The sequence below is a fragment of the Opisthocomus hoazin genome, chromosome 38 (assembly GCF_030867145.1).
Source record: "Opisthocomus hoazin isolate bOpiHoa1 chromosome 38, bOpiHoa1.hap1, whole genome shotgun sequence".
NCBI classification, from domain to species: Eukaryota; Metazoa; Chordata; class Aves; order Opisthocomiformes; family Opisthocomidae; genus Opisthocomus; species Opisthocomus hoazin.
The window spans coordinates 1323810-1350479 of NC_134451.1; the positions used below are offsets into that span (position 1 = coordinate 1323810).

Here is a 26670-nt window from a genome sequence, read left to right on the forward strand (position 1 = left end):
TCCCAGCTTTCCTCTCCTCTGTGTGGCTGTGGACAATGCAGTCTGTGGGGCTGGGTAATAAGCTGGTTTTCCCTGAGTGGGCTACCATCATTAAAGCACTTCTGTGTCTCCTTGAGGCGTCCTTCCAAGCTGTGTGGTTCCTTCCAGAATGCAAATCTGTCTCCTACAGACACAAGTATTTGTGTTCTCAGAAAGCCCCACAGGTAAGCACAGAGGTGCCACAGCTAAAGCACAGGAATGCTATAACCGCTGACAAATCTGAACACCAGGACTGGCCCCTGCTTCCACTGTTCCATGAACTTGCTTCTGCAGAGCAGGGCTGACACCTCGTCAGCCAGTGGACAGAGGCCCAGCTCCTTACAGACAATTCAATCAACACCAAACCAGAGCTTCATCCATGGCGCTGAATGAAGGTGTCCGAGAAAAGGAAAACTGGAAGGTGGGGTGTGTAGCAACAGGAGGTTCTGTAGGAAATGACTTTGGTTTTGCTCTGAAAAGTCTCCCTCAAATTGTCAATGATTTTTCCTCCTTTCAGCGGTTTCCATGCCCAGAGGCAGCAAATGTCCAACAGCAGTTCCATCCCCCAGTTCCTCCTCCTGGCATTCTCAGACACAAATGTGTTGAAGTTCTTGCACTTCCATCTCTTGCTGGGAATCTACCTGGCTCCCCTCCTCTGCAACAGCCTTATCATCACTGCCATAGTCTCTGACCACCGCCTCCACACCACCATGTACTTCTTCCTTCTCAGCTTCTCCCTCCTTGACCTGGGTTCCATCTGCACCACTGTTCCCAAAGCAATGGTCAATTCTCTATGGGACACCAGGGCCATCTCCTACTCACGATGTGCTGCACAGGTCTTTTTCTTTCCCTTCTCTATGGCAGGGGAATCACAGAATCATAGAATTGTTTAGGTTGGAAGGGATCTGTAGAGGTCATCTAGTCAAACACCCCTTCAGTGAGCAAGGACATCTTCAACTAGACCATGTTGCTCAGAGTGCCGTTCAACCTGGCCTATTTTCTTCCTACTATTTTCACCTATGACTGCTACACTGCCATCTGCAAACCCCTGCACTATGGGACCGCTGCACTTGTGGGCAGAAGAGATTATAGTCACCTGGCAGCAGCTGCCTGGGGTGGTGGTTTACTCACTTCTGTGATGCACACTGCCAATGTATTTTCACTACCACTCTGCCAAATGAATGCCGTGGACCAGTTCTTCTGTTGAAATCCCCCAGATCCTCAAGCTCTCCTGCTCAGATGCCTACCTCAGGGAAGCTGGCCTTCTTGTGGTTAGCATCTTTGTGGAATTTAGATGTTTTGTTTTCATTGTGTTATCCTATGTGTAGATCTTCAGGGCTGTGCTCTGGATCCCTTATGAGAAGGGAAGGCACAAGGCCTTTTCCGCTTGCCTCTGTCACCTTTCTGCGGTCTCCCTGTTTATCAGCACTGCCAAGTCGGCCTACCTGAAGCCTCTCTCCCTGTTGTCCGCATCACTGGACGTGGTAATGGCATTTCAGTACTCGGTGGTGCCTTCATCAGTGAACCCTTGGATCTACAGCTTGAGGAACCAAGAGCTTAAAGACATTTAAGGAAGCTGATTCATTCAGCTGTTTCTCAGAAGCATTAACTTGATCATTTGTTTACAGAATAAATTACCAGTTCATGTTGGGAACCTCCTGCACTTTTGCCATTTTATCTAGGATAAGTATTATTGTCCATGTCAGCATCCACTCCACTTCCCCAGTGGCATGAATCCAGCCTGTCTGACCCAGAGGCGTGTTCTCGTGTGTCTGGCACAATGGTACAGGGAGCATCCCATGGCGCTTCTCTCTAATAAAAGGGGATTTCTTCAATGCCGGTGTCTGGAGGTTGGGCTCTTCTTCCAAAGCTGAGGTCGGGCTGAAGGTCTTGCCCCCACAATTCCATGCGACATTGCCTGCGCTCTTCATGGGATGAGGGGAGGAGGGCATGGGGCAATGTGTTAGAGGATGGGCCAGGGCTGACCTTTCACCTGTGGGTTCCCAGTTTTGCTGGAGATTGTGGATGATCAACAGGGGTCTGCCTGGGACTGTCACCCCGTGGATTTCAGGCACCACAGCCTGCTCACTCTGCAGAGCAATACTAACAGCTTGTGGCTATGCGGAGAGAATGGGGACAGAGTGGGAAAATGGTGACATTTTTCCTGTGAAAGTCTCTCTGGGAACAGGGATATGCCCAGAAAAGAACAAAGTAAAAACTCTGTTCTTCTAGAACTTCAATCACAGAGGGAAGCAAAGTGAGTGCACTGTGCACCGTTGTCCGCTGGAGTTTAATATAGTGCACAGTGCACTTCACCTCTCCTGAGGTACTCTGCCTACATAACAGCTCATGCTCCGAAAGGGCTCCCCTATCTCCTGGGACACATGCATGCTTCAGCTACCCCAGGGCAGTGGCTACCTCTGCATGAATAACTGAATCAAGACCTGAATGCAGATTTTTAGGAAAAACCTGTAAATTCAAAATAAAAGAACTCAATGGAATATCAGAAAAAATCTGAATTTCCAGCATTGCTAGGTTTTTAATGAATTTTCTTTTTTTTTTCCACAGTTCTTCATTAACAGCACCATGAGTATGTGCTAGCAAGCTGATTATACGCGCTTGCTCGATGGAAATAGTTTTATGCAGCTACTTACGACAGTAGATCTTGTTACCAGACGTTCAAATGGAGAAGACATTGCTCAGAGGAACTACTGTAGTTATATTGGCAAATTTTATCTCTCTACTTCTACCTCTCTGTCTTTTCTCCTTCCTCTGCCTATTCTATTTTCAATGAACTCTTCATGGGAAAGACTCAATGCATGACAGAATAACTCAGGTTGGAAGAGAACTGAGTATTGTCTTGTACAAATCTCCTGCTAGAGGCAGGATGGAGTAGCTGAGGTAGATAAAAGGCTCTCCCCAGCTTGCTGTCATCCACTAAGGAGCTGAAGGTGAGCTGCATCCCATCATACCGGGAGCTAATAAACACCTTAAACAGTGCTGATCACTCAGGGGTGTCGCTAGTGACTGGTTGCCAGGAAGACTACACACTGCTGTTACTTTCGGTGTCCTTCTTCTCCTCCTTTTTCTCTTTCTTCTGTTTCCTTCGGTTGCATCTTCCTTCTCTTGTTGCATCCTGATCTTCTGTTGCTTGGTTCTCCTCCTCTTCTCTCTTGTTGCTTTTTCTGGCCTCCTGTTGTCTCCTTTTTCCTCCTCCGATTGCTGTCTCTGCTTGCTCCCTCCACTTGCCTCCTATTGCTCCTGTTGCTTTACCCTCTTCCTGCCATCTTCTGTTGCATCCTGTTGCCACTTCCTTCTCTTCCTCCTCTTAATGTTGACTCCTCCTGCCTCCTGCTGCCTCCTCATCCTGTTATTTCTTCCTCCTCCTCCTCCTCCTGTTGCCTCCTGTTACCTACTGTTTCCTGTTTCCTCCTCCTCTTGTTTTCTTCTCATCTTTCTCCTGTTGCTTCCCTTTTCTTCTGCCTCCTGTTTCCTCCTCTTCCTCCTGCTTCTTCTCCCGTTACCTCCTCCTCATTTTCTTCCTTTCCCTGTTTCCTTCTTATCCTCTTCTTCTTGTTGCCTTCTCCAGTCCTCTTCCTTTTGCCTTCTCTTCCTGTTGTTTCCTTCACTTTCTTCTCCTCCTATTTCCTCCTCTTCCTCCTCCTCTTCAAGTTTCTTATGTTCCTCCTTATCCTCCTTTTCCTGTTGCTTATATCCTTCCTCTTCCTCTTCCTCTTCTGGTTGTTTATGGTCTTCCTGCTCTTGCTGCTCCTCTTCCTGTTCTTCGCCTTTCTTCCTTCTGCCCCATCCCCCCTTCATTCTTCTCTTTTTTCTCCTCTTCCTTTGTTTTCTTCCTGGTCCTGGTCTTTCTTCTTCTGGCTCTTCCTATTTATACTTCTCCTCTTGCTGTTCTTATTTGTCCAAATTTTTCTCCTGCTTTTACTCCTCCCTTTTATCCTTCTCACCTGTATCTTTGTTGTTCTTTTTCTTCTTCTCTTTCTCCTGTTCTTCTTGTTCATATTCCTATTATTTCTCCTTTTCTTCCTTCTGATCACCCTCCTCTTCCACCACCTGTTTTTCCTCCTCCTCTTTCTGATCTTCTTCCTTCTCCTTTACCTCTTCCTCCATCGTTTCCTGTTCTTCCCTTTCCTTACCCTCTCCCTCTTGTTTGTGGTTTTCTTCTTCCTCCTTTTCCTCTTTCTGTTTGCAAAACAGTTTTGGATGGGATCTCCTGGGAATCCTTTGTGGAGAGAGATGGGGAGCATGTCCCTGTTGCAAAACCTCCATGTCGTCCTAATTCCACCCTTCAGCTCCTGGTTTCTTATGCTGTAGATGAGGGGGTTCACTTCTGGAGGCACCTCCCAGTAAGGAAATGACACCAGCATGTCCGGGAATGAGGGGGAGATAGAGCTGGGCTTCAGGAGCTGATGAAGAGGGAGCCCAGGGCCAGGTGAGGGAGGCACATGGAAAAGGCTTTGTGCTGCCCCTTCTCAGAGGGGATCCTCAGAACAGTGTAGCAGACTTTCACATGAGATCCAGGAGGATCCCATAGTGGGGTTTTTGAGAAGGGTGGTGCAGACTGGAAGCACACGGGGGTGAGGAAAGTTCTTCACGTCAGGCTCAAACACTGAAGCTCTGACACCACAGTGACCTGCTATCTGACAGCAGTTCAAAAGACACATTTTCACCTCACCACATGCCTTCCTTGCACTTTTTTGGTTCCTCGCCCCGAACACACCAGCAGCAGAGGCACCACTGGCACTGGAGGCCCCGCCCACTCGCTGCCAGCTGTAGTCCCGCCCCTTCCAGCTCCGTCAGGGACTATTTAGCCCAGAAGTCACTCCCCTCTACTGGTCACATACTTCATTGTAATTGGCTGGAAGGTGCAGTCACGCCCTTCTGGTTGACCTGGAAGTACATCTGACTCAGAAGACTTTTCCCCTACAGACCCAGGGGCTGCCTTTTTGTTTTCGCCACCATTTGAAGTGAGCTGCCATTTTATGTATGGGTCCCACCACTTTATGAACGGATGCCACCATTCTATGAATGGGTGCCACCGTTTCATGGGCGTGAGTGCATTGTTGTTAAACCTCATACTGCTCTGTGATTGGCTGGTGGTTATTGCTTGACAGCATCAAACCCACGTGTTCTCAATAAATCTTGTGACTGGCTGGCCAGAGGAGCCTCCCCTCCCAGTGCACCCAGAAGCAGGTCAGCAAAGGAAGCCCCCGGCCATTACAGATTGGGAGGCCACTGCTGCTGACTGCCTCATTCCCCACGTGTTTTCATACTGCATTGTGTTTGGATGTCAGACTTTACCCACATGTTCTCATGCAGCCCTGTGACAGGCTGCCTTCATGATTTGGGCAAGGAAGTGCTCAGATATAAAAATATATACCTGTATTATAATATATACATTTTTAGACAAAAGAAATACATAAAAATGTGATAGTGTAAATTTGTATAAATTTCTATTTATGGATGACTACAGTATTTATAATACATGTGTGTACACATTTATATATATGTATAACTATAGAATCATTCAGGTTGGAAAAGACCTCTAAGATCATCAAGACCAAACATTTATAAAGCTAGAAAAATTAAATATATATAGCCATTATAACACAGGTATAAAATGGATAAAATCTTCTTTAATAAGAGCTAAAGGAATGAACAGTTTTAATGTGAATAGACAGAACAGTAAAAGGCTGTGTTAAAGTCCCCCACTTTACCAGGCTGCAGAGGAAGCCCAGGTATGTCTGGGTTGGGGGGAAATTCAGGAGGGTGGGGAGGACACAGACAAGCTGGAACACGCCCGAGGGCTGTGGCCCCCTCCCAGGAGGCCACCCAGAGACCCTTGGAGCAAATCGTGTTAACATACAGAGCCCAGTCCGCTGAATGAGCTTGGGAGGCCCCCGCATCCCATTCCAGTCCAGCTTGATGGTCATGTGGGTGACTGGGGCACACACTTGCTGCTGCAAGAAACAGATAACACCACATGGGTTTACCCCACCACACGAGCTATGTGCAAATAGGTTGGCATGTGCTTGTGAAGGCTCTGGTGCCTGAGCAGATCATAAGCTGGGAGCTGGCACATGGCTTGTGTGAGTGGTTGTGAGATTACTGATACTCAAGTAGCTGACAGGCCAAAAGCAGGCATATGGCTCATGTCGGAGCTTGTGAGGTCACTTGTGCCTTGGTATCTCCTAGGCGAGCAAATAGCAAGTAGGTGGACGTGTGGCGGTCAGGTCACTGGTGCCTAAGTAGCTGACAGAGCAGGAGCAGGCCCATGGCTTGTATCTGTACTGATGAGGTCACTCATGCCTGAGTAGCTCATAGGCCTGGAGTAAGCTCATAGTATGTGTAGATGCTTCTAATGTCACGGCTGTCTTTGCAGCTGATTGATAGGGCAGGAGCAGGCCCATAGTTGGTGTAGGTGGTTTTGAGGTCATTGGTGTCTGACTAGCCGATAGGCCAGGAGCAGGCCAATATCAGAGGTAGATGTTATGACATCACCTGTGGTTGACTAGCCGATAGGCCAGGAGCATGCACAAAGCTGTGTAGGAGTTTCTGATGGTGCCTGACAGGTGATAGTCCAGGAGATGGCACATAGCTTGTGTAGGTGCTTCTGATGTCACCAAAACAATATTCAAACAATATCCAAATATGGCTTTTTGGAAGAACCATCGTTAGAAGAAGTCCATACACCGAACGCACACATGTGACAATATAACCCATGAGCACACAGTGGTAGCAGTAAGAGACTGTGAGGTCAAGTCACCAATGTTACGCATGGCTGTGGGGCTCCGTGCAGAGCGTCCATGTGCTATCACAAGGGCATCACAGGGGACGGGACCTGTGTGGCCCCATGTCTGTGAGGTGAAAGGAGCAGCCCCTGCAGCTGTGGCTGGAGCAGTCGGGGTGGGGGTAGCAGCATCCCAGCGCAGCAGGGATGTGCCCGGGCACAGTGCCAGGAGGAAACCACAGGCTTCCTGCCCGGGCACTGTGGCAGGGGGAGCACGGGGACCGCTGCGAGACCACGTGGGCTGTGGTTTGCGCACCTGCAGGCTGCAGCTCCCGATTCGACTGCGGGGAATAACGACCCCTCGGAGACAGGCTGATAGTGAGGGATGTGTCCGAGGCTCTGGGCTGCATGTCTGCTGCCAGGATGGGGACATGTCACAGATCAAGCTAATTTGAAAGGACCTTCCATGAGGCTCTCCAGGGAGGGATGGGTGAGCCAGTTCTCCTGGGATGTGGCTCTGACCTGGGCTAAGTTTTTTTCCCAGCTGCTGCTTCCCTGAAGCAGGGACAGCGGCTGTTTCCTTCCCTTCCTGACACAGCCTCCAGTGCAGTCCCAGCCCTGTGTTTCCCGTGGTATGGGGATGACTGGACACTCTCACCTTGGGCTCTTAGATGTGCCCAGCACAGGAGATGCTCAGTGCTCCTGGACCACACAGCACAGTTCCAGGGGTGAAAACCAGTCTGTCCCCACAACTGGCCCTGTCCTGTGACAGCCCCCCAACACAGTGACGTGACACCTGCAGCGGAGCTGTCTATCATATATGGTCATGAATGGTGCTGGAGAAGTTCATTGGAGGGCTGGGCTGTGTCGGAAAGGAGATAGCTCCCAATAATGTCTAAAAAGGTGCTGCTGCGTCGATTGGCTCCTGCTGTAGCTGGGCTGGCATCTGCAGAGATATATTTCCCCTTCGTCATCATTGTCCCCACGAGTCACTAGGAGCTATTGCAGGGAGTGTGGTGCAGCAGGAATGTGCTGGCAGGGCAGGAGGCTTACGATGGGCACAGAGAGACTCCTGTCCTCTTGGATGCTGTGGCTACTCCTCTGGGTGCAGCTGTGCAGGGGTAAGTGCCAGCTCCTTTGCCCCACAGCCCAGGGCTAGTGGGTACCAGCGTGGTCATCGGGATCTGTATGGGGATGGGGTTTCTTTGCAGGCGTTACTGAGATAAGGGGCAGAAGGTGCTCGCGTCCATGGACCCTGTGCCCTTCTCTGTGCTCGTCTGGGTGGGAGGCAGAATTGTGTTTTCCAGGGCTCCAGTGTTTACTGCCGCGTGTACCTGGCTGGATTCATAGGCACTTTGTCCTGGGGTACTCTTTTGGGACCCCTTGTTCCCCAGCATTGTGCCTCTGGTGCTGGTGGTGGCCTAGCTGGTGATGGCAGTACCCAGAGATCCCCAGGGCACTGCCAACCTCTGCGGTACCCTGGAGGGATTGTGTGCTGCTCACCTCCCCCTTGTTCATGGGAAAACCTGACCCTGTGAGGGCAGTTTATGCGCCACAGAGAGAAGGGGACGGGGGCATCTGCAGTGCAGAGACATCCTCCCTGGGGCGCCCAGTCAAGTGCAAGGGCACAGCTGACACCAGGGACGAGGAGGGGATCTGGGTGTGGGGATCATCACAATCATCTCAGTTTTCCCTGGGAACACGGAAAGCCCTGGGGGTGGGCATGGATTTGGGTGGTGCTGAGGCAGGTGGCTTGCATGGGAAGCTGCAGGCCTGGGTAAACGAGGCTGTTGAGGAGGTTCTGGGATGGGGAGGAGCGGGTGCTCAGTGCAGGGCTGGGCAGTGTGCAGGTGGACACAGGTTGGGGACAGGTGACTGTTAGCCTGGGAGGAATTGCCTTGTATGGTGGGATGGCCAATGACCCGGCAGTGCTGGGCCAGGGCACCCTCAGCCTTGCACAGCCTGTGGGATTACAAGGGACCCCTGCACTATCCTGGGGAGAGCCAAGAGGGGAGAGGGTTCCACTCTGACTCTGCTCGAGCAGGACGTTGCACCAAACCTGCAGTGCTGGGGCTTGGTACTCTCCTGACCGATCCCATCTTGATGTTTGAAGGGGCTGCGGAGGTGAGATTGGCGGATGGCGGCAGGCGCTGTGCTGGGAGAGTGGAGGTGAAACACAAGGGCCAGTGGGGCACTGTGTGTGGTGACTACTGGAGCATGAACGACGCAGCAGTGGTTTGCAAGCAGCTGGACTGTGGGTCTGCTGTTGAAGCTCCTCAGTATGGACACTTTGGCCCAGGATCTGGCCCTGTTTGGATGAGTGATGTTGGCTGTAATGGTACTGAATCTGCCCTGTCTGACTGCACACATGGAGGATGGGGTGAAAATAACTGTCCTCACAGTTTGGATGCTGGAGTGACATGCTCAGGTAAGTGGACAGCCTCTTCTCCAGCTTTGGTGCTGCAGTGGCGGAATGGGCCTGGCTGTGCCCTCAGGGAGCAAAAGGCTAACACCAGAGGATAGCCCGGTGTAGCTAGTTGAACTGTTGTGCTGGAACAGTTATTGCTGATGTCCTTAGTCCCCAGTGAAAGCCACGAGGGAGCCTATTGCAGCGTGAACTAAGCATGCAACAGCATCTCAGCCCCTCTTCAGTCTTCGTCTTGGGCTGGACATGAACCCTCCATCCTTGCTCTGGATTGACCGCTGGTCTCCAGTGGTCTCCAACCATTCTGCCACTTGCCAGCCAACAATGCTGAGGGTCCCTGTGCTGGAAACACCATGGGGGAACTTGCTCGGCATGCCACACCTTGGAGGAAGAGCATGAGATATGTAGTCCCCCCGGGTCATTCCCCCTCACAGGCATGAGTCCCTCAACTGAATCAAAAGGGTTTTTCAGAGGGAATGAGCTCTGGGCCCTGAGCAGAGGAGCAGGGTGGCACACAGCCCTTTGTTGCCTGTCCCCAGGGCTCGGTTGTGGTTCCAGCACTGCAAGGCCACAAGGCTTAGTGGCTGCTTGATCCTGGCTGCTTCCTTCTGCATCACCGCACTCACAGGCTGGCACTGAAAAATCCCTGGGGCTGTGACAGCCTCGCAGGGACACAACCCAACCTCGCGCAGGCAGCACTGACCTGTTGCCCAACCTCTCCTACCTTCTCATGGTTCCCCACCCAGCCCCATGAAACAGGGTCTTTGCCAGCACTTACTGACCCTCTTCTGTGCCTGCTGTTACCCTCAGGCACAGAGCCACCATGATTCCAGAGGGACATGCAGATCTCCTGCCCCTCTGCATGGCCGTTGGCTTGGGACCTGTGCATGTCCAGGCAGAGCACTATGTCCCTGGCTGAGGACAACCCCTCTGAGAAGGCATCAGAGATGTCTCGACAGGGTCCAGCTGCACCATTTTTGTGCTGTGTGACATCTCCCCTTAACAGGAATCTTCCAAAACCCCACAATGCCCCTGGAAGCAGGGTGCATTTCTGGCTGCATCAGAGCTATGACCCTGCCTAGTCCTTAGCTCTGCAGAAGCTATGCACACTGCAGCAGTCATTACCTCTGGGCCAGTTGTCCCAGACTTGAACTGCAAACCTGAACTGCACCCACTGCTATGGTGCTGGGGTGACCGTGCCAGGCAGAACAGGGCGCCTTGTGCAGAGACAGATTGCCTGAGCAGTGCGTGGTGCTGCGACAGACACGTGCCTTCAAGTGCTGTGATGGTGTAGAGAAGGGCTGAAGGGGGGCCTGGATGTGCTTGTGTCCCCAAAAGCTTCTTCTGGGAAGTACAATGGCTGATTTGGTCATGGCTTGCTTGGAGGTCATGTGGGATGTGGACACATAACTGCCAGAGGGCTCTGGGAACACCCGGTTGTGTTGTTTTTCTCCAGGATTTGTCCGGCTGGTGGAAGGGAAGAGCCGCTGCTCAGGACGTGTGGAGATCCATGATGAGGACCTGTGGAAAACTGTCTGTCACTCACACTTTAGTCCCAAAGCTGCTGACGTGGTCTGCAGGGAGTTGCAGTGTGGCATGGCCCTGCCTGTCGCTGCGGCATCTTCCTTTGGACGAGGAGTCAGTCCCATCTGGGATGGAGAGCTGCAGTGTGTGGGGAATGAATCCCTCCTTGCCGAGTGCCCCAGGGAGTCCCCCAGGGACCAACCCTGCACCCATGCAAAGAGCGCTGTTGTCGCCTGCACACGTAAGAACTCAGGGAGGGGTGCTGAACACTGGGTGAGTCCCAGCAGGGGTGTGGGAGGGCAGGTTGTGCCTGTGGACACAAGGGAACTGGGGCATGTGTTGCCGTGGGCTGGCAGAGATGCAACCTTGCTGGGGGATCCTCAACAACGACAGGGCTGGGCTGACGCTCCAGGACAAGGAGGGGGCATGGGTTGGGAGGGCTCACTGGGATCATCATGTTGCACCACAGGTGATACAGAACGGCCTGAGGGTGGAGGATGAGCTGGGAGATGCCCAGGCCAGGCTGTGGTCCAGGGGAGCTGGGGGCCCTGGGGAGAAACAGCAGTGTGTGCTTGGGGTTACCCTGCTGGGGACAGGTCTCTTGTCAGGGTACTGGCTGAAGAGAAGCAGGTCCCCGGGGTGGGCATTGGCCTGGGGCACGGGACAGGGGACCTTTGGGGTGGAAGGAAGTGCCAAGGTCTGTGGGGCCACAAATGCCCCAGAAGGGCCAGAGCTGGGCACCCCCAGCCTTGCACAGCCTGTGGGGATAGAAGGGACCCCTGCACTGCCTTGGGGACAGCCTGAAGGATAGTGAGCTCCCACCTGGGAAACTCTGACTCCACCCTCACAGGGGTTCCTTCAGCCCCACAGTGCTGGGGCTTGATGCTGTCCTGACTGGTCCTGTGTTAGTGTTTGAAGGGGCTGTGGAGGTGAGGCTGGCAGATGGCGGCAAGTACTGTGCTGGGAGAGTGGAAGTGAAACAACAGGGCAAGTGGGGGACCGTGTGTGATGACTACTGGGACATGAACGATGCAGCAGTGGTTTGTAAGCAGCTGGACTGTGGATCTGCTGTTGGAGCTCCTCACTTTGGCCCAGGATCGGGCCCCATTTGGATGGATGATGTTGACTGCAATGGCACTGAGTCTGCCCTGTCTGACTGCACACATAGAGGATGGGGTGAACATAGCTGTGATCACAATGAGGATGCTGGAGTGACATGCTCAGGTAAGTGGACAGACTCTTCTATAGCTTTGGGGCTGCAGTGGGGGAATGGACCTGTCTGTGCACTCAGGGAGCAAAGGGCTAATGCCAGAGCAGGGCCCGCTGTGACCAGTCGAGCTGCTGTGCTGGATCTGCAGTTGCTGATGTCCTTGGTCCCTGGTGAAATCCCAGTGGGAACCTGCCCCAGGCTACCCATACTGTGCCTAGCCCCCGAGGCAGCTCAGATGAATACCCCTGCCCTGCCCTGCTGTGTATCTTGGTTGCTTTCTCCTCCCTTTCACTGAGGACCTGTCTGGCAGCATTCAGTCCAGCTCCCAGCATGCCAGAGGTGCCAAGAGTGACTCATGTAGCCACGCACAGCGTTGGGAAAGGTGTGAGAGGGATGAGGAATTTTGGGACGTGTCTTCTGAAAGACAAGAATCCCTTGACCCAAGCAAAGGGATTGCTTGGAAAGAAGGAGACTTGGGAAGAGGAACAAGGTGGCATGGGGCACCTCATTCCATTCCCAGGAGCACCCCACAAGAGCTTGCCCAAAGGGACAAGGGACAAGGCCCTGTCCAGGAGTGTTAACCCGCTGCCCAGCCTCTCATGTCTGTCCCAGCCCCTGGCTGCCTTGTACTTTTGGATTTGTCAGAACTTACTGGCTCCCCTCTCTGCCTGCCTTGGCACTGGGAGCTCGTGTAAGCCCAGGGTTGCTCTTCTGTCCACTCCCCTGCCCTCTGCCTGGCCATTGGCTAGGGATGCATGTGCCCAGCAGTATGCACCAGTTGTGGCTGAGGAACTGTTTCCTGGGCAGTCATCGGAGCAGGGGGCAGTCAAAGACACCAACCAAATGTACAGCCTCTCCGTACCTTTGCCCTGCGACACATCCCACCTACCTGCAGCACTCCAACAGCCTGAGACCCTCCTGGGAATGGCGTTTCTTTCTTCTGGCTTCAAGGGGTTCCTCATGCCTGGCTCTGAGTTCAGTGGGACACAGCAAGCTGCAGCATCCAACAGCACCTGGGCCGGTTTCACTGGACCTCAAGTGCTATGGGTGCTGCAGTGCCCAGGGACCGGTGCCAGGTAGCCCACAGTCTCTGGGGCAGCAGCAGTCTGTCTCAGGTTCCTGTGACTGTGGGTTTGGGAGAGAAGCAAGCCCACGAGTACTTTGCTGATTTCAGAGGAGCGGCAAGGGTGTCCCTAATGTGTTTGTGCTGTCAGCAGCCCTTGAGAGCAGCTGGGGTGTTGATGGGGCTTTTTGCCTTTGACCACCTTGGAGATCAGATGGGACATGGTCAGGGGACTGCTAGAGGGCTGTGGGAATGCTCAGTCTTTGTTAGCTCCAGTATCTGTCTGTCTAGTCAGAGGGAACAGCCACTGCTAAGGATGTATAGTGATCCATGACGGGGACCCTTGGAAAACTGCCTGTGAGTCACACTTTGGTGCCAAAGGCACCAACATGGTCTGCAGGGTCTTCTGTGGGTCTGCGATAGACACACGCCTTCTAGAGCTGTGATGGTGTAGGTTAGGGCTGAAGGGGGGCCTGGATGTGTTTGTATCCCCAGAGCTTCCCCAACAGCTCCTTCTGGGAATGTGCAATGGACAATTTGGTCATGGCTTGCTTGGAGGTCAGGTGGGACATGGGCATGTAACTGCCAGAGGACGTTCAGTTGTTTTCTTTTTTCCAGGATTTGTCCGGCTGGTGGAAGGGAAGAGCCACTGCTCAGGACGTGTCGAGATCCGTGATGGGGACCTGTGGAAAACTGTCTGTGACTCACACTTTGGTCCCAAAGCTGCTGACGTGGTCTGCAGGGAGTTCAAGTGTGGCATGGCCCTGCCTGTTGCTGGGACAGCTCCCTTTGGACGAGGGGTCAGTCCCATTTGGGATGGAGAGCTGCAGTGTGTGGGGAATGAGTCCTTCCTCGATGCCTGCCCGAGGGGGTCCCCCAGGGACCAGCCTTGCACCCACGCAAAGAGCGCTGTTGTCACCTGCACACGTAAGGACTCAGGGAGGGGTGCTGAACACCAGGGCTGTGCTGGGGATTGGGTGACAGAGTTGGGCTGGGCATGAGGACAGGAGGGGTGATGGGTTTTGTGCAGCATGAAAATAGTGCAGAAGGACAAGAAAGGCATGCTGCCCTTCTGGCCTCTCTTATCCAGCTACTGAGGGTACAAGAGCACCAACCTCCCCTCTCTCCTCCTCCTCTGTCCCCAGAGTACACGGGGTTCAGGCTGGTGAATGGCAGCACAGCATGCACGGGGAGGGTGGAGGTCCAGGTGCTGGGGACCTGGGGGACCCTCTGTGCCTCCCACTGGGATCTCTTGGATGCCCACGTTCTCTGCCGTCAACTCAACTGCGGGTTTGCTGAGTCCATTCCCGGAGGAGAGCATTTTGGGAGAGAGACTGGCCCTGTCTGGAGAGACTCATTCCACTGTGATGGGACTGAAACCCACCTGGGACAGTGCCCAGTGACCACCCTGGGGGTCTCGCCATGCTCCCATGGGAACAACGCTGCTGTCATTTGCTCAGGTGAGTGCCAGAAAAATGATGCATTAACTCTCTTTTCCCTTTGTGTGTGACACAGCCATCAAATCAGGGGACCCTGTGGCTTCCTCAGGAATCATGTAGAGGGTGTTGCCTGCTCAGACTGACCATTCTACTGTAAGAGAGCTGAAGACTGAATGGAGGCAGGCATCTGCCCCCAGGGCAGTGGTTTAGGCTCCAGTACCACCACACAGCCTGGGCTCCTCTGTTTTTCTGCTGTGGGCTGAACTCAGGACAGGGCTGCAGGGCTCTGCTCCATCCCTCTGGCTGCAGACGAGCACGTCCCATCCCCAGAGAGAGCCCTGCAGAGGCTCATCCCAACACCCAGGCAGGAGCTACCTGGGTGACCCCAGCAGCAGCAGGCCTGGGTGTGAGCTGCAAAACAGACACAGGCTTTGCCCTCGCTTCCTGTCAGCACAAGGCTCACTCTTGTCCTGTTTGGTGTGAAAATGCCCCCTTGTCCTGCTTTGTGATGGTTGCCATGCTCCCTGGTGTTTCCAATGGCTGTGGCATTTCTGTTCTCCCCAGGCTCAGCTGGCTTTGCATCCCTGCGGCTGGTGGGTGGAGGGAGCCGGTGCGATGGGCGAGTGGAGATCTTCCAGCATGGGACGTGGGGCAGAGTCCTGGATGACCAGTGGGACGTGCAGGAGGCCAGCGTGGTGTGCCGGCAGCTGCAGTGCGGAGAGGCACGGAAAGCCTACAACCCCCCAAAGCCTGAGAGAGGGACGGGCCTTGTGGGGCTGCGAGGGGTCCAGTGTACAGGGCAAGAGGCCAACCTGACCCTCTGTAACACCTCCCTGCCCAAGAGCGCACCGGCGGCAGGGGTTGCGGAGGACGTGGGAGTCGTTTGCTGGGGTAAGGAGTGCTGCACGGGCCCCCCAGGCTCTGGGCTGAGTGGGCAGGTGTCCCTCACATCAGCTGGGGTTTCTCCCCACTGCAGGGAGCCAACAGGTCCGGCTGGTGAACGGGACTGGGCGCTGTGCTGGGAGAGTGGAGATCTACTACCAGGGCAGCTGGGGGACCGTCTGTGACGATGACTGGGACCTGTCTGATGCTGCGGTCGTTTGCCACCAGTTGGGCTGTGGGGGGGCGGTGGAGGCGGTTGGCTCCGCTCAGTTTGGGGAAGGCTCCGGGCAGATCTGGCTGGACAGTATGAACTGCTCCGGGGCTGAAGGTGCTCTCTGGGACTGCCCTGCTGAGGCCTGGGGACAGCATGACTGCAGGCACAAAGAGGATGCAGGAGTCATCTGTTCAGGTCTGTGCCAGGAGCTGTGGTGGGAGCCTGGTTCCTGGGGAGGCCGGGATATGGGGAGAGCCGGGCATGACCAGGGCTGTCCCTGGCTGCCTCTGAGCTCCTGCCCCAGCCCGTCCTGTGGATACCCGTGCGTGGACACCCTGAGTCCCACTGTCGGTCCCTGGGGAGCTCAGCCATGCCCAAGGGTTAGCAGGGAGGGCAGGGGTGTCTGTCCATCAGGGACTTCTCTCTACTCCTGCATGCAAGGGGAACCTCCTGGCCCTGCCCATGCCTGGCTGAGGGCCTGGGGAGTGCAGAGATGTCCTGGCTCCCACAGCCCCAGACCAGCCTGTTCCCCCTTGGTGCCTTTCCTCCCAGAGTTCATGGCCCTGAGGCTGGAGAACAGCGATGGTTGCTCCGGGCGCCTGCAGATCTTCTACAATGGGACATGGGGGAGCGTTTGCGCCAACTCGATGACTCTCGAGACGGTGTCACTGGCATGCAAGGAGCTGGGCTGCGGGGATGGAGGAACCCTGGAAACGGGTCTGCGCTATGGCAGGGTGTCTGGCCCTGCATGGCTGGATAACGTGCAGTGTGGGGAAAGAACCAGCTCCTTCTGGCAGTGTTCCTCCACTCCCTGGGACCCACAGTCGTGCGAAGACCTGCGAGATGAGATCCACATCACCTGCAATGGTAACTGTGAGTCACCTGGCCACCAGTGTCACCCCAGCTCCTGCTTCCCACTGGGCATGGCCAAACACAGAGAAAGAGCTTGGAGGGACTTTTCCTTTTAATGTCAGACCCTTCTGCTGCCGGTGGCACAACAGTGACCACAGCCACACACATCCAGCAGCAGTTGCCACCCAGGTTGCCAGCAGCACCCAAGGGAGGCAGAGGCATCTCCAGGTGAGGTCTCAGAAGAGACCATACAGGATTCACAGGAGCTTCCCCTCCATGGATATGCTCTTGCTGCGCTGTGAACCAGGGACCTTTTGAGGCTTAGCAGTTGGGGTCCCCCACAGTCCCACACACGTCCCCTGAATGACCGGGGTTCAGTTGCTGCTGTGACAAAGATGGCACAAGGAGGTGCAAACAGAGCTCAGCCCTACTCTGTTCTGCACGATCTCTTGATCCAGCCCCTTCACCACAGTTTTTCCTTCTTCAGGGGGACGCCCAGAAGTGTCGCCGGTCCCATTGGCGCCTTGCCCGAACTCCACGAGCTGCACAGGTAGGGAACTGCTCCTCTGTGTACTCTTATTGCCTGGCAGGGCTCTGCCTGCTGTCTCAGGTCCATGGGAGGCCTTTGCCTTCTCCAGACAGGGAGAAGATTCGTGCCATGGGAGGTGAGGACAGGTGCTCAGGCAGAGTGGAGATCTGGAACCGTGACTCCTGGGGGACGGTGTGCGACGACTCCTGGGACATGCGGGATGCTGAGGTGGCATGCAGGCAGCTGGGCTGTGGCCCTGCTGTTTCTGCTCTGCATGAGGCTGCATTTGGCATGGGGAATGGCCCCATCTGGCTGGAGCAGGTGGAGTGCCAGGGGACAGAGCCGTCCCTGCAGGCCTGCTGGGCCCGTCCTGGGGACAGCGGTGCTTGCCAGCATAAGGAAGATGCTGCTGTGCGCTGCTCAGGTGAGCGGTAGGGCTGGGACCCCTTGCTTGGGTACTGGCAGGGAGCTGGGGAAGGCCTTTCGCCTACTTGACCCTGGCATGGCCCCTGACTTCCTGCGAGCAAGAAAGTTCTTGTGGACCGCAGGAGCCTGGTACCAGGTGGGGAGCCGCTTTGGTTGAGATAAATGTCCTCTGGCCACTGCCCATGGGGCCCTGCAGCCCCAGGGCTATCCTTGAGGTTGCCTGCTACATCCTGTCTGTCGCGCAGAGCAGAGGCGCTGGGCCCTGACCTGGCCTCCCTTTCTAGCACTACCGGAGGGGCAATTTGGGTGAGATGTGTCAGGGACATCTACGGACACACACAAACATAAACAGAGTGTGTTGGGGAGGAGGCTCCCTGGTACCTGCGCAGCCACCCTCTCAGCCCAGCTCTCCTTTTCCTCCTCTGCAGCTACACCAAGGACAGCAGCATCCCCACCCCAAATAGGTAAGTTGTTGTCCCCCCCAGGCTGGGTATCCCCAGGACCAGGCTGTGACCCACAGTTAGATAGAAGGGGCTCCTTTCAGGGGTGTGAAAATTCCAGAAGGAGGCACCTGGGGGTGGTGGGGAGGGTTGTAACTTACTCAGCAGGGTGTAAGCTTCCCCTTAGGCGCTCCACCCCCTGCTGCCTTGTGGGATGGGCATCAGGACTGGTGCTGCCCCCAGCTCTCCTTGGACTGGGGCCGCCCCTTCCATGTTCTTGCCTATGCAGATCCCACCCGAGGCCGTCTGATCAGCAGTGGGAGAGTTTCCGTGCCTGTCATCATCTGCATCATCCTGGGGGCCCTTCTGTGCTTGCTCCTGGCCCTTCTGGCTGGGCAAGTGCTAAGTGCCAGGGCTGAGCGCAGAGGTGGGTCCTTCCACGGCGTCCAAGGGGAAGATACCTCTTGGACGGGCTGTGGGGTGCTGTGGGGTGTCAGCGAGGGGCACAAGCAGAGCTGTGGAGGATGAGACAGTGCGCTGCCAGCTGTCACATACATTACTCCAGTGACTGCCCAGCCGTGGGGCAGCAGCAGCAAGGGGTGGAGAGAGCCCAGAGGTGGGAAAGCTATCACGGGGCAAGAAGACAAATGGTGGAGTGGGGATGCCCAAGGCTAGTAGAGTTCTAGGTAGTGCTCGAGAAGGCTCTCAGGCAAGAGACATAACAGGAGGAGTGTAGGGCAGCCGTGTCCATCTCCATGGTGTGAAGTCACCAGGCAGTCCCTCTGCCCAGCCCTGCCCACTCCCTGGCAGGGCAAGGGTCCTGCTACAGACCCGTAACACAGATAGACAGAGGAAAGCTTCAGGTGTAGAGGAAACATGGGAGCTGTTCCAGGGTCAGATAGGGCAAGCACAACCCAGGAGCCGGATGGGTGTTAGCGCTGTCTCCGAACCGAAGATGTAAGAATGATGCTGCCCCAGATAATCTCCACAGCAATGTTTCCCTCACTGAGGATGTAGCAGCCATGCCTGGACAGCGCAGTGAGGCTGTACTGTTGGACCAGTGGTGGGCTGGCCCAAGGATCAGGTCTGGGAGAGCACAGTGGGGTCCCATCGCCCCTCTGCCTGTCCCAGTTCCAGCCCTGCCTCTGTCCCCAGGCTCCAGGACAGCTCAGAAGCCCTTCCCTGAGGCCGTGTATGAGGAAATCGGTTACAGCCCAGTGTGGGAGAAGCAGACAAGGTTTGATCGCTCAGGTGAGTGTGGGTCCTCCCTGGAGGCACATCTGCAGGACTCTTTCCCCTGGCCCCAACCCAGCGCTAATGCTCTGAAGCCCTCCAGCCTGTGGTCCCTGCTTTACTGGGGCTCTGTGGTCTGTGGAGAGAGCATCCGGGTCCTGGACCTGGGACAGAAGCTTTCTCCCAACCAGCTTAGCTCATCCCAGCTGAACAGCCCTTCTCTTCCTGCCCATGCACCCCATGTGAAACCTGAGGAGTGAGGGAAGGGGCTGTCCTAGGACAGCTCCAGGAGCACCTTTGAGACAGGGTTTGTCCCAGGGGAGCAGAGCGAATTCCTAGCCCTTGACCTCATGCAGCCCCAGCTCTGTGGGTCCCTCTTCCCCAGCAGTGCTGACCACTAGCCAGGTCAGTGGGGCTTGCTCCTTAACAGCCTTTGTACATCTCTCCAGGCTCTTACTCAGAGGAGTCCCTGATCCAGCTGCAGCCCTACCCTGGGGCCAGCGAGAAGGAGGATGGTCTGGGATCAGCACCAGGTAATGCAGGCAGGGGTTGATCTCTTTGCAGACATGTGATGGACAGAGGTGTCACTGAGTGTCACTGTTGGAGATGGGGAGGACATGGGGGTCTCGTGTGGTGCTGCCAACATCAGTGTCTCAGCCCTGTGTCCCTGCAGATCCTGCTATCCTCTGGTCTGCTGGATGTATCTTCTCACTGTCACCATCTCCCCTCTGCCTTCAGATGTTCATGTTCTGCCTGGAGGTGACCCAGCGGATGGCTATGATGATGCCAGGGAGGTTTCTGACCCTGGGGAGGATGTTGTCCCTGTGCAGGGAGCTTGGGAAGTGCCCAGGTCACCAGAGGAGGGAGCAGAGCCCAGGGATGCGCCCAGAGGTGAGAGGGAAACTTAGCACTGCAGGTTTCGGGGATGCCATCCCTGGTGCCAGCCAAGTCACTGCTGTATTGAGACGCAGACTTCCTGGGACAGGGAAATCTGCCCCGGGAGTTTTCCTTGAAGGGACTGGAGATGGGAGAAGGAGCTGAATGTAGTGAGGAGTTTGGAGGGAGGTGATGTACAGACCCCATGGGGTGAACTGCAATGTCCTGCTGTGTTGCTTGCAGGGGGCAGCCTGCGCTCCCAGAGAAGTGCCAGGGTCCCTGGAGCTGAAGCAGACACCTCGTCCCTGGCCCAGGGGAGCATGGGCTATGATGATGCTGAAGAGATGTCTCTGGCACACCCCTGTGAGGACTCAAAGGCTGTGACACTGGAGCTCGGTGCACAACAGTCCCTGAGCTCCAGGCCAGGAGAGCACATCCCTGCTGTGCAGCTGGGTACAGCCAGGAGAGAGGAGAGGTCTCTGCAGTTGCAAGAGCTGTGAGCATCAGGAAACGGTCTCCCTTGACCCATGGGCACTAGAAATAGCCTGGACTGTCCTCCATTTTTATTCCCATTTTTATGCTGCGCATCATATTTGTTCTTATTAAAAGTCTCTGAGGGCTTTGAGACAGAGCTGGTGCGACCTGCCCAGGTGTTGGGGTGTCTTCCTGTGGCTGATCAGAGGGAGCAGAGAATAAAGACACAGTGGTAGGGAAGGTTCATATCTCAGAGAGAGCAGGCTTGGGGTCAGGCTGTGGGGCTGTGAGAGCCCATGGTCCCTGGGGAGCAATGCTGCTGACAGAGACATTTCCATCCTGCTGACAACAAGCAGTTTCTAGTCCAAACAGCTCTCTGATAGGTCCCATGATGCACCCCAGTGGGAGCACGCATTTTCTCACCCTGGGGTTTCCAGCTGCTCTTTTTCCCAGGCCCTGCCTGGGCCACGCTGCTCACACAGTGTGGAGGCCATGACAGAGCTGCCATGTCAGGGTAAGCCCTGGGCTGTGGCCCCACAGAATTGAGCCCTCAAGTGCCCGCACTGCCGTGAACAGCCCAGCCAGCCTCAGGGAGGATCACGGCCCACAGATTAGCTCCCACAATAGTTAGGAGGCAGCTCTGCTCTCCACTGCCCCGGCACAGGGTGCAGAGCTGCTTGCTGTGACACAGGGGGATGGGATTCTCTCTCATGGTCTGCCAGGACCACAAACTCCATGGTCTGTTTCTGCTGCTTTTGGCCCTCGCAGACCCCAAGGACTCTTGTCACAGCTGCAGAGCAGCCTTATTCCTGAGCAGGGGCTGTAAGGCCCCAGGGCAGCTCTGGGATCCCCTCCTCCTGTTCCCTGCCAGCCTCCACCCTTGTCCTCTTTCTGCCCTGCAAGGGGTGTCAGTCTGGGTTTGTGTCGGGACAGTGTGGGCAGATATGGGAGGGATGGGAGGAGGGGAGGTGGGGGTACCTTTCCCTCAGTGCCGTTGGAGGACCAGGAGGAAGGAGAAATGATCCTCACCAGACGTGTGCTGCAGCCAGAAGCCATGGTTCAGTCACTGGCCTGGAGAAGGGATCATCAGGGAGGATGCTCATGTGGGCACATTTCCGCAGCAGAGGAGATTTTGTGTCCCTCCCCTAAAACGGTGCTGCTGGGAGCTGAGCCAGGATCCATCTCCCTTGGCCAGGGCTTTCACCTACCCCAGTGCCCATGGGAAGAGAAAACTCTTACACAGGAGCCAAGAGGGACAAAGGGTTTGACATCTGGTCAGGACTTGGCACCCAAGCCGCCCTCCCTGCTCCTGCTGGTGGGTCTGCACACCCCTCCATCTCTTCCCCAAAAGCTTCTACTGCTGCAGGCTGGAAGGTGTTTTGTCTCCCTGTGGGCAGTTGCTGCAACTCAGTACTGCTGCAAGCAGCCGGATCTGGCCCTAGAGGAGAAGAGGGGAGGAGCAGGCTGTCACCAACATCCTCTCCCATTTCAGCATTGCCCCATTTCCTGCTAGGAGCTCCCCTACTCTTGGACTGACCCCGGGGGCATCTGGGGCAATCCCAGGCCCACACATCCCTCTGGCCTATACCATGGATCCTTCCTACTGGCAGCACCCAGGGGAGAGCAGTGTTCCCAGAGCGAGAGTCCTGCTGTGATGGGTGACATACATAGGCATTGCAAACACAGCCTCCGTCCTCTCGAAAACTCCTACTGGGATAAGCTCCAGCCTTACATCTCAGAGAAAGAAGGTGTAAAAGTGAAGTAAAGAAGAAGCGGCGAGTGTTATCTTCTGCACACAGGTTGATGGGGGCCTGTGGGCGGTATGGACTCTGACCTGCAGGCTCAAGATGCCCCAAGTGGGGACCAGGGAGAAAAGCCCAGTGCCTTTCCCGTGCCATCTCCCCACCATCTCTGCCCTCCTGCAGGTGTAATGTCTCTCCCTTACTCTGGCACCTGGTAAAGGTTTGCCTTCTCTTCTTTGGGAAGATGAGCCACAGGCCCAAATGTGCTTCAGAAGGAAGCACACCTGAGCAGAAAGAGCCTGTTTCATGACATTTTGGGACCTGAACATTCTGGCCCTGAGGGCTGGGTCCATTCTCTGCAGCAAAGTAGGATCGTCACTGTGCCCCAGATCTGAGGTTGCTCCTGCCCCTCCCGAGGACTAACCTGAGCGTGGTCACATTGAGGCCCCAACTCTCAACACTACTGCTCCATACTGGGCAGAGCATGGCTGTGTAGAGCCCATGGGAAAGCAGCTTTATTCCTCTTAGTTTGGGCTCACTGTTCCTGGGGATTGGGCACCCTGCAATGAAAGGCTGTGTCTCATGCTCTGTTTTTGCGGTGGGTGTTTTTGCTAGTGAAGCAGCCAAGGCACCACCTCCTGGTCCTCACGGCCTGTCTATGGCTGTGGACAGGCTCATGCCTCTCAATCCCACCAGCACAGGGTGCATCGAGACTCCAAACACCCCAGGAACAAGAAGTGGACATTGGGCCCAGCAGTCCCACCTCTGCAGGTCTGTGCCTCACCTCAGCAGCTCCAGGTTCCCTGAGCTGAAGCTCTCCTCAAGCCAGTGGTGATGGTGGAATGCAAAGGACCTGGAGGCAGGGTCAGGGACTCCTTCCAGCTTGGAGTCCCACAAACTTGCCCATGTTCATCCAGCACGGACATCCTGACCTGCTGGCACAGAGGGGTGCTTCCCATGTGGTGGTGGTGTGGGATCTCCACCTGGAGACAGGACAATCTCAGACCCTTACTGCTGGATGGCATCCTTGGCCATGTGGTAGAGGGGACATGGGGGCAGCAATCTTACACCCCCTCGTACAGCCACTAGGCTTCCTTCTACACCCCCTGTCCCCCAGCAGTCTTGGAGGTGAAGTAAAGAGCAAGATTCTGTCTCCCTGGGGCTGAGGCTGTGGGTTGGGCTCAGAGACCTTCCTATCCCAGGAGGTTGTATCGAGGTATGTGTTGGTCTCTTCTCCCAAGGAACCAGCAACAGGACGAGCAGAAATGGCTTCAAGTTGTGTCAGGGGAGGTTTAGATTGGATAACAGGAAAAATTTCTTTACTGAAAGAGTGGTCAGGCATTGGAATAGGCTGCTCAGGGCTGTAGTGGAGTCACCGTCCCTTGAGGTGTTCAAAAAACGTGTACATGTGGCACTTCTGGACATGGATTAGCAGGCATGGTGTTGTTGGGTTGGTGGTTGGACTTGATGATCTTAGAGGTCTTTTCCAGCCGTAATGATTCGATGAGTCTATTGTTTGACTTCAAGATCTTACAGGTCTTTTCCAACCTTAATGATTCTATGATTCTCTGGTTGGACTTGATGAGATGAGCTTAGAGGTCTTTTCCAACCTTAAGGATTCGATGATTCTTTGATTCTAAGAATGACAAAAAGGAGAGAGGCCAGGCCCTTGCAGAGACCTCACAAAGGAGACAGCCAGGGCAGGGTGGAAGAAGGCAGATGGGCTCTGCAAAAATGAAAGGGAGAAAATCGTTGCTGAAGCCCTTGGTTGCACCAGGGACCTTTACATCTTCAGTCTAATGCTCTCCCAGATGAGCTACTTCAGCCCTGACCCAGAAGTCCTTGTGAATGATTACTTGTGCTGAGGCGCTGCTTTCCTGGAAACGGCTAAACACCTCTTTGCCAATGGGAATCACAGAATCACAGAATCACAGAATAGTAGGGGTTGGAAGGGACCTCTGTGGGTCATCTAGTCCAACCCTCCTGCTGAAGCAGGGTCACCTACAGCAAGCTGCACAGGACCTTGTCCAGGCGGGTCTTGAATATCTCCAGAGAAGGAGACTCCACAACCTCCCTGGGCAGCCTGTTCCAGTGCTCCGTCACCCTCAGAGGGAAGAAGTTCTTCCTCATGTTCAGACGGAACTTCCTGTGCCTCAGTTTGTGCCCATTGCCCCTTGTCCTGTCACTGGGCACCACTGAAAAGAGCTTGGCCCCATCCTCCTGACACCCACCCTTCAGATATTTGTAAGCATTTATAAGGTCCCCTCGCAGCCTTCTCTTCTTCAGGCTGAACAAGCCCAGTTCCCTCAACCTCTCCTCGTAGGGGAGATGTTCCAGTCCCCTCATCATCCTCGTAGCCCTCCTCTGGACTCTCTCCAGTAGCTCTTCATCTTTCTTGAACTGGGGAGCCCAGAACTGGACACAGTACTCCAGATGAGGCCTCACTAGGGCAGTGTAGAGGGGAAGGAGAACCTCCCTCGTCCTGCTAGCCACACTCTTCTTGATGCACCCCAGGATTCCATTGGCTTTCTTGGCAGCCAGGGTACACTGCTGGCTCATGGTTAACCTGTCGTCCACCAGGACACCCAGGTCCCTCTCCGCAGAGCTGCTCTCCAGCAGGTCCACCCCAAGCCTGTACTGGTGCATGAGGTTGTTCCTCCCCAGGTGCAGGACCCTGCATTTGGCTTTGTTGAACCGCATCAGGTTCCTCTCTGCCCAGCTTTCCAGACTATCCAGGTCACGCTGAATGGCAGCACAGCCTTCTGGTGTATCTACCACACCTCCCAGTTTGGTGTCGTCAGCAAACTTGCTGAGGGTACATTCAGAAGTGGTGAATTAATTCCTTATTTTGCTTTGCTGGTGAACACAGCTTGCTTCACTATTAAATTGTGTTTTATCTCAACAGAGGAGTTCTTATCACTCTGCTTTTCCAATTTGCGTCCCCATTCCCCAAGAGAAGGGAGTGAGAGAGCGGCTGGGTGGGGGCCTAGCTAGAAGCTGGAGTCAATCTACTACACTATGAACTTATTTCTACCGTCACAAAAAACAGTAACAGTAATGTGCTCTAAAATAATTTCTTCTTGATGTTGACAAACTTAATTCTATTATTTTTTTTCCTGTCATTCAGTCTCACTTGACAAGATAGCTATCATTTCACAGTATGTAACTACTGACATGAGGTTTTTATATCAGTGCTTTTTTTTTCATGTTGCTAATTATTGTCATGTAATGCTAACACTCCTCAGGCAGCATTGCCCCTAAATCATTTTCACTCTCTGTATTTTATCCCCTTTACTAATGTGTATGTGTGAAGAGGGGTTTTTTACAAAGAAATTCCCAGGTACAGATCCCAGAGTGGTGAAAAGCACAAAACAGACCAGATTTTGATGTGCTGCACACTGGTACAAGACCAGTATCTACATTTCCACTCTCTGAAGTCCTAACCCTGCAGCAGAGAGCCTGGAAGCTCTGAGCTCCCTCCATTTGCCCCCTATTTCAGCACTGAAGCTAAAATTACTCCAGGCAGAGGCATTCTTTTGATTCTATTTGCAGCCTAAATCATGGCATGGCTCATGAGAGACGCCAGGACATGACAAGAGGAATCAAATTCCTTTGGACTTAAGGTGGGTGTTCCCAGGAGTCTCAAGGATCATGGCATATGGATGCTTGTGTACAGGGAGCTGGTCAAATGACCCATCTCTCTTTCTGTAATGGTGTCTGAGTTTGCTCAAGTAACCCATGACTTGATCCTCATCCATTGCTGGGTGTTCTCCAGAATCCCCCCCTTCAGGGACAAAAGCCTGTGAGACCTTTCTGGGGAAGGCAGAGGCAAAGAACCCATTAAGTACCTGAGCCCCAGCTGCTCCTACTCTTATGAAATTCAGCAGCAGGCCCACATTATTCCTGTCCATTCTTCTACTGTTAATGAAGTAGCATCAACTCATCTTGCAGCCTGTACCCTCCCCCCAAGTATGCAGACAACAGTAGCTTTGGCTTGGGCATCATGCTGATGTCCTTGGAGAAGGTTTCTAAATTCCTTAGGCATCTGGGACCCCACTATTTCCTGGACGTGGCAGCCAAGGTTAAAACTGGTTATGTCATGGTGAGACCTCTCTCAGACATCTCGGAAAACCCAGTAAGATCAAGGAAGTTCCAAGGTCTTCAGACAAGGTAAATGTCAAACCCATCTTTAAGAAGGGCAAGAAGGAGGACTGGGACTATCATAGGCTGGTCAGCTTTACTTCAGTCCCTGAGAAGGTGATGGGGTAAATGCTCTTGCAGCCATCTCCAGGCATTTGAAAGACAAGAAAGAGATTGCTGAACCCATGTTCTTCCCTCTGAGGGTGACGGAGCACTGGAACAGGCTGCCCAGGGAGGTTGTGGAGTCTCCTTCTCTGGAGATATTCAAGACCCGCCTGGACAAGGTCCTGTGCAGCCTGCTGTAGGTGACCCTACTTCGGCAGGAGGGTTGGACTAGATGACTCAAAGAGGTCCCTTCCAACCCTATTACTATTCTGTGTAATTCTATGTGGGATCATGATTCAACCCTTACCTGGATCATGGTGAATGGGCAGG

General features: G+C 54.4%; 1 protein-coding gene and 1 pseudogene across 1 annotated transcript; both read left to right on the plus strand.

Annotated features, from left to right (window-relative positions):
- The first annotated feature begins 397 nt into the window (after positions 1–397).
- On the plus strand, positions 398–1589 carry LOC142365366 (olfactory receptor 14A16-like; annotated as a pseudogene).
- Positions 1590–7252: 5663 nt separating this feature from the next.
- LOC104332154 (scavenger receptor cysteine-rich type 1 protein M130-like) lies at positions 7253–21179 on the plus strand. The gene is given in 23 exon segments (XM_075446101.1): positions 7253–7256; positions 7311–7398; positions 7878–7887; positions 8325–8453; positions 8455–8721; positions 8724–8840; positions 8843–9194; positions 10648–10956; positions 11625–11939; positions 13607–13915; positions 14134–14448; positions 14992–15318; positions 15404–15718; positions 16076–16390; positions 16863–16925; positions 17014–17328; positions 17759–17794; positions 18060–18197; positions 18926–19027; positions 19453–19536; positions 19742–19894; positions 20123–20375; positions 21122–21179. Coding segments are annotated over 23 exon segments (4374 nt in total).
- The last annotated feature ends 5491 nt before the right edge of the window (positions 21180–26670 follow it).